This window comes from Pristis pectinata, chromosome 4 (genome assembly GCF_009764475.1).
Source record: "Pristis pectinata isolate sPriPec2 chromosome 4, sPriPec2.1.pri, whole genome shotgun sequence".
NCBI classification, from domain to species: Eukaryota; Metazoa; Chordata; class Chondrichthyes; order Rhinopristiformes; family Pristidae; genus Pristis; species Pristis pectinata.
This window is the reverse complement of record NC_067408.1, coordinates 48,013,918-48,030,666: the sequence shown is the minus strand read 5'-3', so window position 1 is coordinate 48,030,666 and position 16,749 is coordinate 48,013,918. Positions and strand designations below refer to the sequence as shown.

The 16,749-nt window shown below is 36.3% G+C and overlaps 1 protein-coding gene across 5 annotated transcripts in view; it reads right to left on the bottom strand.

Moving 5' to 3' along the window:
- Positions 1-2,219: 2,219 nt before the first annotated feature.
- The window catches only part of LOC127569244 (matrin-3-like), a 55,263-nt gene continuing 40,733 nt past the window's right edge, over positions 2,220-16,749 (bottom strand). For all 5 annotated transcript variants that reach the window (XM_052013690.1, XM_052013689.1, XM_052013685.1 and 2 more), the window contains 6 exons: positions 16,340-16,471; positions 15,815-15,867; positions 13,042-13,456; positions 11,053-11,386; positions 8,378-8,499; positions 2,220-5,453 (listed from right to left, as the gene is read on the bottom strand). In XM_052013690.1, the coding sequence (XP_051869650.1) occupies positions 5,388-5,453; positions 8,378-8,499; positions 11,053-11,386; positions 13,042-13,456; positions 15,815-15,867; positions 16,340-16,471 (1,122 nt within the window). In that variant the 3' untranslated portion in view covers positions 2,220-5,387. The remainder of the gene's footprint in view (positions 5,454-8,377; positions 8,500-11,052; positions 11,387-13,041; positions 13,457-15,814; positions 15,868-16,339; positions 16,472-16,749) is intronic.

Here is a 16,749-nt window from a genome sequence, read left to right as displayed (position 1 = left end):
AGAATTTGTAAGGGCCAGTGGGATATTATTTGGAACAGAGAATTAGGTCTCAGAACTGATTGCAAACAATCAGACCTTAATGGCTCTCACTGCATGATACAGCAGTGTTTAAGCACCCACAACTTCCTGATGCCAGTTTGTACATGCTTGAGTATTGGATTTTTAACTAGAAATAGTATTCACATTTGAATGTATGTTTGCAATTGGGGGAAACACCAAAATTAAAAGTTGTGCTCTAACCAGAAGTCACTTCACTCCATGTGTTGGCAACACTTGATACACTGACCATTGGCTATTTGCTGACAATAAGTGCCTGGTTTGACATGTTTTTCTGTGACTGGGATCTTTGAAACATGGCTCCTCTCCCAATGGTGCTCAACAGCCCCGCTCATTTTCAGTGGACACAAAGAAACATTTTCTAGGCCTGGCAACCACATTCATTTTAGTAAGTATTGTTTGATATCTGCAGTATAAGGGAGAAATCCAATTTCCTCCCACTGCAGTGAATGATTAAATTATAAACTGTTAATGAAACTGCAAGGGTCAATAGCACTGCCTGGGAAATTGACCCCTGCTTTGAAACAGAACCTGTGATCATAGCCAAGGGAAAATAACTTCACCCAAAACTGCAAGGTTATGACGATCAGGAAGCATTAAATAGGCTGGGGTTCTCACTAGCAAGGGATGACCTGCTAGATTACTTTAATTCTATGAAGAAGTTTGTTGATATAGACAGATATTTCCAAAAAAGGTCAAAGGTGAGAACCTTAGAAAAACCACCTAAAGAAATTTAAAAGGAATTAAAAACTAAGTGGTTAGAATGTGAAACTTATTACCACATTCAGTAGTTGAGGTTACCAGTGTAGATGCATCTCAAGGGAAATGAGGTAAATAAGGAGAAAGGTGGGAGTTGCAAGTAAGCCACCCACAAATGTTTTTGAAGAAAATTTCAATGGGATGTACTGGGAAAGTACATTTTAAGTATCACTTTTAATTTGGATTCATTCCAATATAGGTTGTATTTAAGTTTGGATTAATTATTCATCCTCTTATTTGTGTTTAATAATTTCAGCTGAAATAAAACTTCTGGACAATCAAAAATTAAGGTTCATGCATAAAAATTACTAAAAGTAATTGAGACAATACTTAAATGTTATGATTAATAACCAATTCAGCCTTTCAACAATTATCATTTTCCACATAAATTATAAACCAACATGGTTTTGCTATTTCAGGCTTTATATTTGCCTTTAAGTCTAATTGACTATTAATGTACTTGTCATAGCTAACTCTCTAACACTCCATCTTTTCATATCTGAATTATTTAAATAAAACGAAACTGCTTTAGGTGTGGACTTGATTTTAAAACATTGTAAATACCGAGGGAAATCATAAAACTGCTAGCAACTTAGACTGAAATTTTATGAGTACAGAAGTCCTCAACATCTAGCACTAACTAAAATAGCATTTTACACAAGAAAGACTGGGTTCAAATGACCAAACACTGGAACGAGTTAAAAATCTCATATCCTTTCTTTATAAGTTAACCCTCATTGTTGTTATGGTTTGAAATATCAAGACATTATTGCAAAACTCATCTATCCCTACTTAACTAGAATATCTTACAAATTAATTGAGCAAATGGGAAGTTTCACTCCAATTGTACATATACTGCTGGATACGTGCATCAGGGCACCTGACCACAACTAACCAAGTAATGTGATAGCAAAAACAGAAAGTCTGGAAACACTCATTAGGTCAGGCAGCAGCTACAGAGAGAGAAAGCAAGTGACTATTTAAGGTTGACAACCTTTCTTTGGAATTAGGTTCTGATGTTTTGGATAATGTAGGTTAGGAAAGGAACTTTGTCCAGGACTCCAAACATATGAGAGACTCTTTGACATCCCTAGTGCCCACATTAATAGGTGGAGGAGCCTCAGGTGGAGGAGCAGCTCCAACAATAGAGCAATCACTCAGCACTACATGAAATTAACAGTATGGATTACTCACCTAAGTTCTGAAGTGGCACTCAAGTTCACATGCTTCTATTCAGTATAGAACAGAGGAGCTAACCTAACATAGCTGGGTCTTATATTTTTTAAGCTTTTTCTACCCCTACATAAAACATCTTATTGCTGTATTTCTCAGTTCAAGTTTTGACACTTTGATATATTACTAGGTAAAAAAAAATTCAAGGAGTTGATTCTCTTAACAGCATCTTTCACCAATAACAATATAAAAGTTTTTATTGTGTAGTGTTCAGGTATAACAGGCTCTCCATTCCAGCCAACCTTCTCAACAGCACAATTTTAAACAAACAAAATAAACCAACAATTTCACATTTTATCATTTAAAGCATGTTTTCCAACTGATCCTAGACACATCAAGGTTGAAGAAATGGTTTAAAAGCAAACAATTTTAAACAACACTACAATCAAATGTGAAATCAAAGGAAGCCGGTCCACTTCTTTCACTACCCATTTTTCAATGGGTAACTTGCTGTCCAAGGAAGGATTTCTGCTTATTGCAGCATCTACTTCAGCTATTCTCTACTTGGAAAGTCCATTTAAGCTAGATGAGTATCAGTCATTCCCAAGCTGAAATTTTATGCTACCAAATGCTGTGCAAGAACTGGGAACATTCCCTCTAAGTCAATCCGATTCTAGTGATAGGCATGGTATTCCTGCATGTTAATTCTGAACCCTTGTTTGGAAGGCAAGTGATCTACCAAGGCTTCTTTGTATTGTATTTGGTTCGTTATAGATCAAAATCAAGGAACTATGTTTAAACAGTTTGAATACAAAACAATATCTGTACTAAAGACCACAAATTTAAACAAGAATACATCACAGTTGTAATTGGCAATGATTTAATACGTCTGAATACTTTAAATACCAACACCATCTCAGAAGTCTACTAAGTACACACTTAGTTCTAGAAGCATGCTTGCTTTAAGAAACGCAAAAGCAAGAATTTGAGTTCAAGTGCAGATGAAGACAAAGACCTGGTTTAACTCGGAGACAAACTGAAAATAACAAGTCACTTTATATAAATTCAGGACAGTGAGACAGAAACCTCTCACCTTATCTTTGACACCATACCAGCTACAAAACACAATAATCCATAGCTTTTGGAGCAGTTCTTTGAAATGTTCATTTTGCCACTGTTATATGTTCCACCTAGATTGTAAAATATCTGTGCTTTAATTTTATACTGCACTTCCTAAATACTCCATATGATATTTAGAAAATGTACAATTAATAAAAGAAAAATCAAATGTTTGAGTTTTTTTTAAAAATAGTCCAATGCTGTGAAACTTATTTTGAGCTGTTTGGGTTTTCGTGGAATATTTCCTTATTAATGCCAAAAATATCTCAAATAGCCTTAAAATATGTGCAAGAATTTACATAATGAACTTTGAGGCCATGCATGACACCACTGATGCATAATTAACACAAATATCTAAACTTCGGTTGCATTATATATGACTTTGCATAATATGCGAGATCTGAAGCAACCATTGCAATTCGTGCCTCTTCATTATCCATTTTGAAAGCTTATACTCAAAATGGATGGAGCACAGACAACAGTGGGAATAAACTTAGCAAAGTAACCCCACCATTCCATTCCAGATCTTGTGGGTTTTCATGCAGGTATGATCCCAATATCTAAATTCCCTAAGGCAGATATGTTATATGGAAGTCCCGATTTCACCATGCACTCTTGAAATATTTCACTTCAATATACATAACTAAAGTATAAGATCTTGGGAAGCCAAATGGATTGACCATATAAGGGGTTGTGAACAGTATCCCAAGTCTACATCAGTCTAGAAATGTAAACAACAGTATTGGGGACTTTCAAAGCACACATCTTTTTATTCTTGTATTGAGAATTAGTTTGTTGGTTCATCCAGATTCACTGAGCCTTCCCATATGTCATTTTAGGACTTGACAAGTTCACAGAAATTGCAACGCCTCACATACAAGTTAAAATCAATACAACAACAGTATTCTTAAAAAGAAAACTATTCCACCAATTAAAACCTCTACAATTATGGTTATTTCTGTAACATCTAACCATCACGTTAACTGATCACTTGGTCCTAATGAAACTGCATGTGACAGTACTCAGTAAGAGTTGTATGTTTTCCAGTATAAAGAAAATCCATACAAGTGATATTTGGAAAACACTCATTGCAGATTGAGTTTGATTTGTAACTGTATTTATCTAACATCACAGAGTTGAATGTTGTTCTTCAACATGCTTACAAAAGCAAAATGGTCGATAGCTTACACTAAATAACTTTTTTGGGAGGAAGAAATAAATTTTCACAACAATTCATGCTAATCTATGGTAGGAAAGAAGACTCGAGTGGGGCAGTGAGATCAAATTCAAATGCACTTTGTACACTTAGATACTGACAGTTTCTTTCAGAGTCAGTATCTATGATGGCTTATGTTTAAAGGCGACAACATTTCCTATTTATAGGAGACTAAATAAATTTATGAATATTTTAAGAAAACAGAATATGTGGTGCATTTTTCCAATGTATACACACTTAAGGAAACCTCTTAAAATAAAATGTACTTAGTTTGGATTGAGATGGATGGATTTCAGTGTTGGTCCAATGTATCACAAATCCAGATTACAAAATCCCTACTTATGGTTGAAAACATAACTAACAGAACTCCAATTTCAATTTTAACCAGCAGTAAACAATGATGGATGAGATTCATTTTCTTTAATCCGTTCATTTATTTTCATTTTACTTTTTAAAATGGATTTCTTTTACTCCATCACTATCAGTTACAATGTTATCAATTAGTTTGAGAAAACATGACTAGTGATGAGTGATTAAAAAATTCATCTTTCCACAAACAAATTTCAGGTGTTTAAGCAGAACGAGTACTGCATGCTAGAAGTTTTTGATGCACTGGGCTATTTTCGTGGATAAGTCCACTCTTCAAAAAGATTTTGAACCTTCATATTTCTACCATTGAAAGCATCATCATTGCTTTAGTGTGGAAGTTTGAAGACAATGCAGGTACTGATGAGAAACAGAACTCGCAGTAAGAAATGTCCAAAATACTAATGAAAGATCAGAATGAGCCACTGGTAACTGAATTTCATAGCTGTCAGAATAGCTGCAAATGGGGATACATTTAATGAAGCTTTAAAACTAAAAAGAAAAATGAACATGAAAAGTTGTGACATATCAATGTTTCAAAACTTTTTTGCAGCCCTAAGTTTTTGAACATTAGAACACAAGACTCATGTAAATGTTTCCAGTTTTAAATTACTAAAAGATGTCTTCAGAGTTAATATTCAATATCTTCAGTAATACTGGAAATATGCTTCTCATTGGTTGGTAGGTTCTTGTTCAGTCACTCTGGAATGATTTGCTGCTGCTTTTCTTTCCAGTATTCCACAGCTTGCTTGTCCAGTACTTTCTTTAAAAATGCAAAATAAAATGTGTTAACAGCAAGGTGGTCTTTGCCACACAAAAAAAATCTATCCTTCCTGATCGGCACCAAATGCAAGCTAACTCTACAATGACAAACAGTGTCAATGATCAAGTTGAATCCTGTTTCTGATACATGGATCTGTGATAAGTCTCCTAGTTATAAGATTCTATAAAATCGTAAAGAAAATGTGCCCTACGACAGAAAGGATGGTGGATTGTGCGAGGTGTGCCCCAATATCAGTGCACTTCAAAGGCAATTCAATGGATGAGATTCTGCTGGAAGAAAATCAGAATAATGCATACAGTGTTTAAAGATGAGCTGTCCAGCAATGTAGGGAGGAAAGAATATTGCACTAATTATACTCAAAGGAATTCACAACACTGAAGAAAGCTATTACTCTCTATCAATGGTCCAATCCTCCAGTCCACTAAATCCCCTCTGCAACCTCTCTAGTGCTATCTCTTCACCCTTTGGTGTGGTAACTGGGGGTGGGGTGACACATTACTCTAGGGTAGCAAAGCAGCTAGTGCTGCTTTCTCACAGCCCCAAGGACCTAGGAGTCATCCTTGCAGAATGTGCACGTTTTCTGTCACCACAAGGGTTTCATTTGACAACCCAAACACATGCTGGTAGCAAGTTAATTAATTAGTATAAATGACTACGACTGTAGGTGGATAGAGGAGAATCAGGGTGGAATTGATGGGAGTGTAAGAGAGATTAGGTTACAGGGAATGGGTTTGATCTCATAGCCAGTATAAACTTAAAGCATCAAATGGTCTCCTCCTCTGTTATAAAAATAAGAAAAATAAGATCAAAAATATGAAACTTTGTTTTACATAGCTCTACCCTGCTCTATGCCTCTGCCGATAAAGGCATTCCTCAATTTACAATAGGAATGCATTCCAAGAGTGGTTTGTTAAGAAAAATGTCATAAATTGAAAAGGCCGGGCATATTGCACTATAGGCATTTTGGTGTGCTATTCATTATAATGAAAAACAGATTCGTAAATCAAATATATATACCCCAAAGAGTCAATGGTGTGACCACAAAAATAAGTAAATCAAATGTTTATAAATCTAGGAATACCTTAATCACTTTATCTTTATGTTCTTCTGCCTTCACAGATCTCACACCTCAAGAAGTGCAGAAAAACATGGCTCCTACCATGCACTGCATATTCTTTTTGCTTTGTTTGCTCTCCCAAGTACATAATCTCACACTTCTCCAGACTGAATCCCATTTGCCACTTCCGTGCACACTTAACCATAGCTGATATTTTCCTGCAAACTTGAACCACAGCCTTAATTCCAACCCTGGTGCTAATTTTGGTACCATCAGCAAATCTTAATCATTGTCCCTACATATAAATCTAGGTAATTAGTAAACATCACATGGAGCAAGGAATTGGTACAGCGTCCTGTGGAACCCCACTGCATGCAGCCATCCAGTCACTAACACTTGTGTTTGCCCATAACTAATTATTTCCTTTTTCTAAGCCACTTTTCCTTGGATCAGGTGTGCTTTTTAGTTCCCTGATCAATCTGCCACCTAGAACAATGTCAAACACTGGCCATTTTACACCCTTCTCCAGTAGCTTCACTCACAGGCTTCCTGTGACCTTTATGAAATTGCTGTGTTTGCAGATTAATTTGCCGTGGAATGTATGGTATCAATGCCAGCAGCCTTTTAACAACATAATAATTATTAATCACTGCCAATCAACCCACATTTGCCCAGAAAGTAGACTGTGATTTCTCATTTCAGGTTGCTATACAAGATTTTAAAAACAAATTTTGCATTCTAACATTTTATTTGTACTCACTTAATCAAATCTTTCTTCCCTTTTGTATTATATTCCTGATTAGGCAATTAATTTACCATGTCTCCTTCACCCTCTTTTGTTATTTCTCAATCCTTTAATTTCCATGATTAAGAAGATAGAATGTTTGGTCTGTTATTCACAAAAGGCCCAGATGCCCTGCTGCTCTCACTAAGGCCACAATCCAAATAACTTCTTGGTAAAATTTTAGATAATCTAAACACACAATTTTAGGTGCAAATGATGAGATATTGCTTTAAAAAAAAGTCTATTTTTTATGCAGAGGATGGTAAAGATCTGGAACTCGATGCCTGTGGTAGAAACAGGACTTTTAAAAGGAAAGGGCACTTGAGAGAAAGTGATTCACAAGGTTACAGGAAAGAGCAGAGAAAGGGGACTGAGTGGATTTCTCTTCTGGGTGTTGGCATGGATTTGATAAACGGAATGGCCTCCTATGTCATAACAATTCTAACTGCATAAAATCAGGCAAACTATGTTGAGTCACCTGAGATGTTTCAATGATTCAATCATTGTCTCATTGTGTCAATCTTTTTCACATCAAAGGATAAGAACTGCTAAATTAAAGCAGTCAGTTTACCCCTTGTTGAGGATAAATGTAATAACCCAGGCGGCAGTGTAGATTCTAGAACAATATTGAACCAAAAGCTGCTAAAGACAACAATGAACTAGCAATTAAGAGGAATTTTCAGTTTTCAAACTACATTATCCTTCATATACAAAGACTGACTACTGTCTTATTTTTGATGAAAACTACAAATTTGACCGTCCCCTTTCTACAATGCACAACTACATACTCATGCTGGCTTACAGGCCTAACTCAGAGGGGCTCTCAAGAACATCAGTACAATCAAAGATGGCAGTACTTCACATCCTGAGATGACTAAACCTTGCTCCTTGCTAAGCTGCACTACTGAGAACACAAACTGATCAATATTCTATGTTCCAATATGTGTTTCTCATAATGAATACTATCCCTGCAAAACAAGAGACTTTTCTTTTGAAAAAGTGACAAAGGGATGGTTACAGAAGGATAGCAAAACCTGCTCACCTGAAAAAAATCAAACTTACCTTAAGTCTCTGATAATGTTCAATGGTGCCACAATGAGTCTGCTTTGCTGTCTCCTCGCTGGTGTAGAAGAGACAGCAGAGTTTGCAGTAGAAGCCTGTTTTTGGAACCACATAATCTAATCCTGAAATAAAGCATAGTGTGTCATAGTCTTTCTGATCCTTCAATTTCCTTTCCTTATATAGAACCTGTAAAGGTGATGGTGCAGTCCATAGCAAATGTATCACATTAACAAACAGAACCTACATCAGTCTTACAGAAGTCTCCAGAAACATTCAAATTAAGTACTTGCAAGTTCCCAGAAGCTATTGGGACCAATATGATTAAAATAACAAGGGGAAAATGCAAGTTGCTAATTATATAGGTAAGGCATAAGGAGTACAAAACTTAATAGTTATTTGGTGTCTTGCCAGACAAAAGATGATGCACTAATAGTACGATTCTCTTTTACAAGCACTTCCTTTAGTTTAATGGCTGATACATTTTGAACTATAAAGGAAAACATTTACAACTGAAAAGCTCTTTAAATGAACCTTGTTTCAATTCTTGAATGGGTAAGTTGATGCTTTTGAGCCTACTGCTATATTTCTCAGCTTAGCCTTTTACTTAAGCTGTATACTGATGAATCTGATGTTCAACTTTAGTATGTTTTGTAGCTAACTCAGAAATACATCATGAGGTAAAATGTTTGTGAAAAATACAATGCTCAAAAACTCTAACATTTCTACAATGTGGTATTGCCTTCAGGAAATTAACTGGTTCCCTGATGTATGGCTATATCATCTAAAATACAGGCACTGGATTCTATTGTTGTAAAGATCTCAAACAATTTTTATCAGCCAATGAGTACAGCTTGTTCAGACTGCAGAATCATTGGGGATCTGGATTTTCAAGAATAAGAGGAGAAAATGCCTGAAATACTAATGAGAACAGGCAGCATCTGTACAGCTTCAGGTTGATAAGCTTTAATTTCTCCACAGATGCTGCATGACGGACTAAGTACTCCCGTTTGCTTTGTTTTTAATTTTGGAACTCCAGCATCTGCAGTATTCTGCTTTTGGATTTTTAAGAACTTGGTTAGAAGGTATTATAATAAAGAAAGCATAACAAAGAGGGCTTAACAGAATGAGAAAAGGATCCAGGGTTAAGTAACAGTCCATCCATTTCAAGTAGTCCAAGATAAACCTTGGGTCAGTTTACAAGATATTCTAACCAACCTAACCTACCTACCTTGACAGTTATATTGTTGGGGTCATAAAGTCAGTCATAATCCAAAAATAGCAGGGGAAAATGAGGTAACTGGGTTTTTGCTTGGTATCATATCACAAAGAATTTAAACCTGCCAGCAGTTATTTAAAAGCTTGGTGGGTAGTTGAACAAGACGATGCCCAATTGCAACTGATCCATTAAAACTGGTTATAATTGGCCTCAGTGCTAGACAGTGTGGTCACCATAAACAAGTGGTTTCCTGTAGTCATGGCGTAAGCTAACTCACAAAGAGTAGCTCTTGGGTAATGTAAGAAAAGCCTAAAGGTCCTGTAGAATGTTCAAGTGATAGGAAGCAAAAATAGAAAATGTGAAAGATGCTAAATTAAATGAGAAACATCACATTTATATCACCGTCCAATCACAATTATTCTGTCTTGCATGTGGTGGGCAACCATATTCACCACATTCACAAACCCTGAGAAAAGATGATAGGATAGAAAGCCATGTAGCATTGCAAACAATGCCACTTATCCAAGTTTGCCAATATTGATGGAACATTAAAATAGAAACAGAAATGAATAGATTAAGGGCAAAACTATGGTAAATGGAGTTCAATGCAGGTAAATCTGAGGTAATCTATTTTGGACTTGCTAAATGATGTAGTTAAGAACAGTGACAGTCCAAAAAGAGTTTGTGGTCCATGAACTTAGATCATTAAAGTATCACAAAGCTATAGAAAAATAAACAAAATGTTAAAGTAACCTTAATAACCTGAACAAAACCTTAATATCTGGTGGGCTAAATACAAGCTGATGCTGCAGATCTACAAAGTCCTTGTTTACATAACACCTGGCATACCAAGCAATTGTGAGTCACTCAGAATACCAATGATAGGAAGGATATATGGCCTTAGAGTAGAACATATATTTAACAAAGTGATACCCATTTCAAATACAAGGGATAAAGTATTTTATTACTTCAAAAATATAACATTTTGAACTGCTTTAACCAAAGTTTTCAAAATATCAGGGAAACTAATTGGGTAGATGGAAAGGAAGTATTTCTGTGGTTGAGGAATCTAAGACCGTGACAATGACTAAAAACTGGACCTGGGCCTTGTAGGTGTGATGTCAGGAACATGTACACGTGGTTGAACTTCCTTTCCACAAACAGCAATTGTTGCTTGATGGAAGTACTTTTTTAAAAATACTCATCTGGTTAACCAGAGGGACAAAGATGGATAAAGTACATGTAGTTACGTCCCAGATCTGCCACAGGCTCAAGGGAATTAAATGACCTCTGTCTTTTGTTGTCAGAACATCTAGAACAATATAGTCTAATAAAACAAACTAAACCTAATCTGAGGAAACCTACAAAATGCCATTTGGCATGGAATATTATTGCAAAGCAAATGAGAGTCAAAATAAAAGCTCACTGAAATCTTTATGTAAATGTTTTGTCACCTTACCTACAGGATTGTTGGGTTTATATGGCCCAAGCTTGTATTCATCTGGTAGAGGAGAGAGAGCCTGGATCTGCTCAGTTGATGGTTCTGCACTTGTGGGACTGCTCATCTTTAGTTCATCATCACCTTGAGCGTCAACTTCAGTGTTTTCAACCATGCTGTATCTTGCATCATAACTTTGACTTTTGACATCTTGCTCATCTTTGACAAAGTTAGCATCTACTTTGTCTCCTTGCACAGATCTTACTTTCTTCGAAAGAACAGCATTTGAATCATCCACCTCATCCAGGGCAAAGAATTCCTCCGTATATTCTGGACAATGTATGCCTTCTGATCTCTGAAGGGAAATTTCAAAATATTGCTCATAAAATCTTAATGTTTCATAATGGGATATAGAAGCTGCACTTATGGATATGTTTAACTGTAGCCAAAGCTTCTGGGCTACTATAATGTTTTTAATTAAGGCAATAAAATAATGGATTAATAAAGATAATTAGGGCATGATCTCCTGTCAGATTGGAGGATTGCATAGAATTTAGAGCTTGCTTATATGTTGTTATACATATTCCAGAACGGCTTCAACACTGGTGGTCAATGGGAAATTCGGGCAGAAGCTTTTGAATGCAATTGCATTTCAGATGGAACCAGAGTTATCACCATCAAAAGTGATAACGCAAAGGTGTCCTGTAAAGATGCAATCATCTATAAACTCTGCGCATAGTTATTTATTGGAATTAAATTTTAGTAACTACAAAAGTAAACAAATTAAAATATTTCCCCCCAAAATTAAGTATGATACAAAACTGTGACCATAAAGAGCTTTAGTTTTTCCAAACAGAAAAGGCTCTTTGTATCATCCTCCAGGAGATGAAGCAGTATTCAGCAAAAGGGTACATGAAAAAGATTCAACACCTTCAGCCACAATTTTGTTTGCCTAAGGAGCTTGGGGGCAGCAGTTCATTCCAGACTCTTCAGTTGCAGTAGCACTTGTAAAAGAAACTGAAGAGTTAAGTAACTTTTTTTTTAGTAAATAGGTTTAGAATCATGGAGTTATACAGCATGGAAATAGGCCCTTTAACAAGTTTATTTCATGTAAAGTGTGACTCTGGGCCATTTCTTACTCTTAGCAACACCAGTTGTCCATTTGTCTCTCTTCCCCAACTTCACATTGCAGCGTGCAAATCAGAAAAGGTTGGAGGTCACCTGCAGTGCACATGAACTCCTTCCCAATCCCTGCAGGACTCCAAACCAAATTCTGCAGCACAGCATTGATGTAATGGACATAGGGCCTTTATGCTAGTAGTGACTGTTATGAATAGCACAATGTATGCATTTAAATGGAGTTACCAGCCCTGTGTAAAAGGTAAGTGAATGTAAGTGACTTACTTATTTTTATATTTATTTTATCATTGTGGGCTTATTAATTTCCTGGGCTTAAACTATTTTTTAGAAAATTATTTAAAAAATTATTCAAGCCTACTTGGTGTTTTTAAATGTGTCTAATTATCAGAGACATCTAAAAGCAGATCAAAAGCCACTGAGAATAGCGAGCAGTCTTAATGCCACTGAAGTATTTGGAAGCAGGATCTCAGGATTCATTGCCCGAGACCTAGTCGCTGCTTGCAACCCACTTCAAGTCACAAAGGCGACTTGGGGATGAAGGGTCAGCTAAGCTTACCCTCTGTTTCTGGATCACATCATCATAGGCAGGCGGGCATCACAAATGCTGAGAGCAGGCAGCAACCTGGGTCTTCTGTTTCATACCCATTACAAAATATTGCATACTCCTACCATTTTACTAACATTTCCCCATCAGTATACTAGAATTCAAAACCAGTGAAATTAAAATAAGGCATGAATTCACAAACCACTCATTTTTTTCTTTTATATATTCCTTCTTATGATAGTGAATTACAAATTAGAGAGTTCCTAAGTATTTGTTGCTGGTATAATGGCTGCAAGTCTCCAACCTTCTTAACTTCTAATGCCTACCTTTTCAGATAATTGTGCTGCTGTCTGAGAGCTTGGTTCTGCATCATTAGCTTCACCTTCATTGAAGTGCCCAACTTCCATTTCTCCTTCCAATTCCACCTCCATATCACCCTCTCTACCGCTAAGTTCAGATTCAATGTTCATTGACTCGTGATAGGTCAACAGTAAGTCTGCTGACCCATCAGGTTCCTCACAGTTCTCAGTGCCTGCAGAAGGGCCACCTGGTGATTTTATTTTTGCAACATTCGCTCCTTCCACCTGTTTTTGATCCGTCCCTTCTTCAACCAAAGGAGAGCCCATCTGTGTATTGTCATGATCAGTTCCCTTAGAATTTTTCAGTTTTTCTTGAGCCTTTCTCTTATTGCTAGGGGACCGTGCTCTTTTAGAAGGAGGACTGTGAGAACGACCCCTTTTCCTGAAATCAAACCGATAAAATGAGAATGTAAGTATTTTTCAGATATTTATACAAGTTCCAAACCATTTGTGCTCTCTTAAAGAAAAAGATCAGAACTCTAACACAATGAGTTACAGAATAGTATAACATTTGTTTGTAATCAGAGATAACTTTGAATCACAGAATTTTGATTATGGAGCTCTAGAATGAAAAGGTTGCCTTAGGAGGAAAGATTCAATAGATTGAAACATGAAAAAATAGGAGCAGGAATAGATTTTTTTTTGGACATAGTCACATTAAAGAGAAATCATGTTTGATAAATTTCCTCTTGTTCTTTATTAACATAACAGAGTAGATAAAGAGGAACCAGTAAACATGCTGCACTTGGATTGCTGGAAGACATTTGATAATGTGGCACATAAAAAGGTCACTGTACAAGAGTGCATGGGGTTGAGGATAAAAGTGGTGTGGATAGGGGGCTGGCTAACTAACAGAAAACAAAGAGGGTGGATGGTTCATTTTTGCATTGTCAATCAACAACTACTCTATACTGAAGACTTGGACAAAAAGAAATTGATGAAGATACAAAATTAGGTGGGTCAGCAAGTTATGATTATGACACAAAGCCTGCTAAGGGATACGGATAGGTTCAGAGATTGGATAAGAAGTTGGCAAAGGAGTATAAAATGAGAAAATGGAGATTAACCACATTGAAAGGAAGAATGAAAATCAAATTATAATTTAAACAGAGTGGACTATGAAATGTTGCAGTACAAAGGAATCTGGGGGGTCCCGGTACATAAAACAGAAAAAGTTACCATGCACATACAGCAAACAATTAGGAAGGCTAATGAAATGTTGACACTTATTGCAAAAGATACCAAATAGAGAAATTTTGATACAACTTTACAAGGTGTTAGTGAAACTGCAACTGGAGCACTGTATATAGTTTTGGTCTTCATATTTAAGGATGGATGTGCTTGCATTAAAAGACTTTGCAGAGAAGATTCATAGGTTGATTCCTGGGATGAAGGGGTTGACATATGACAAATGATCAAGCAAGTTGGGCCCACGTTTATTAGAATTTAGAAAAAAAAGTGATCTTATTGAAACATATAAGGGTATGAGAGAGATTGATGGGATCTTTGCTCTGGCTGGGTTAGCTAGACCAGAGGACAAGGTTTCAAAGTGGCTGCCCGTTTCAGACCGAGATAAGGAAGAACTCTTCTCAGAGGATTGTGTATCTTTGGAATTCTCAACCCTGGGCAGCTGTGGAAGCAGAGCTATTGGATATATTCAAGGAGGAGACTGAAAGACATCTAAACAGCCAGGGAGTCAAGCAGTACAAGGAGAGCATGGGACAGTGTTGTTGAGGCCATAAGTGGATCAGCCTTGATCTTACTGAATGATGGAGCAGGATCAAGGGGCTAAATGATCTACTATTTTTTCTTATATAATTACCCAAATGGAGTGTTAAGGTTGCCTGAAATGCAAATGGAATTCCATTAAAGATTATAAATAAATCCTAAAATAATACGTAAACATAAAGGTCCAAATTTGATTTACTACTGTTCAGAACAGGGCAAGTTTCAAAGGATTGCTAATGGAATAAGAATGGCAAGAGGCAATTGTTCATCACACAGTAAATTATCCTACTCACTCCACCTCAGACAGAATACTGCTCATAGAAGACCCAAGGTATGGTGAACACAAATTACCGAATGCTGGGAGAAAGCCAATAGCAAATGAGGAGAGATTTTCACTTTTCCTCCCTCTCTTTGCTTTTCCTACTTATTCACATGCTGCAAACAAGCTATGGCAAAGGTGGTATCTGCAAGTCTATAATAAAGATGGCCAGAAGTCAGGGACAGAGGCAGATATAACAACTTTGATTTTCACACTCTCATCATGAGTCAGAAGGATGACAGGTTCAAATTCCAGATCAGAGGTTCAAGCAAAATAAAAATTTGGGACTACAGTGTAGTTTAAGAGAGTTTGCTGTGCTCAAATTGGCTCCTACATTTTTTTTTACTATATTTCAAAATAACTTAATTGGCTGTAAAGTAGTTTGAGATAATGTTATGAAAAGCACTGTATGAATGCACATTTCTCCTCCTTTAATTTGGTTCTGGAGAAATTAAAAAGCTTCTGGTTAACTTCCTGCACCAATGCAGCAAACTAAATTGATATTCCAGAAAGCCACAGCACAAATCACCAACTGTAGATATGATGCCTCTGCTTACATTTCTCAATAGCTATTTATGGCTAAAACTATGCAAGTATCTTAAATTGCAGCCTTATTGCATCATCTTCAAACAAAAATAAATTTTAATCAGCTGAACAGCTCTCAGTTTTTACAATTTTAAGTGCACAACTTACCGGTTTTCCCGTTCTCTGTTTCCGAGCAGTTCGTCAACACCCCTACCTTGTTTCTGAAAGAGGAATCAAAATCATCAAGTCCCTTTTTGGTCGCATCAATAATTCTTGAAGCATGCAAAAGGAAATTGTAAATTTGTAATACATAACACGTATTTAAATGGGAACTTCCTTGCCACAGAGTTCAAGTTACTGGTTTGTTAAAAGAATGACATCCTACATAAAACTTAACAGTAATTTTCATTTTTTGACAAAAGGTGGCCAATGTGCATGCAGTGACTAATTGGTCAAAACATTGTGAATGTATCTAAAACCATTCAGTTGTTTAAATTACCATTCAGCACTTTACTGGCTTTTCATGGAACAGTACTGATTCTATTCAAGTAATAACTCAATGTATTTTGGTGAACGGAAGGATGTCAGAATAACAATACAATTTAATAGATTACTTTTAGATAGCAACAAAGCAGTGTGAGCACTGCCTGGGCTGTCTTCTTATGAAGACTTCACATTAATCACATGACTTACTCTTAACACAAGATTCTTGTATTTTTGAGACAAATATACTTTCAGTTCTCTGCCATGGAACATCAGAGGTACTTTCTTAAACTTCTCAATCATGGTCATCGCTATATGGTGTGTTTCCATTTCTAGGAAAACCTGTAATTCATACAAGGATCATCAGGAAGCATAATTAAGACTAAATTCAATTAGTGGGTTCTGCATCACATCAGAAATCCAAAAAAGTATAACAAGCTTTTAAAGGAAATATAAGTATAAATAGTAGATATTCAGCTTCTCATGCCTGCTCCATCGCTGCGCAAGATCAGAGCTGATTTTCCAACTCATTAGCATTTTTCTGCCCTATCCCTATATCACATAGTTACTTTAACATCCAGAAATCTGTTTTGAATGTAATCAACGATCGAGCCTCTGCA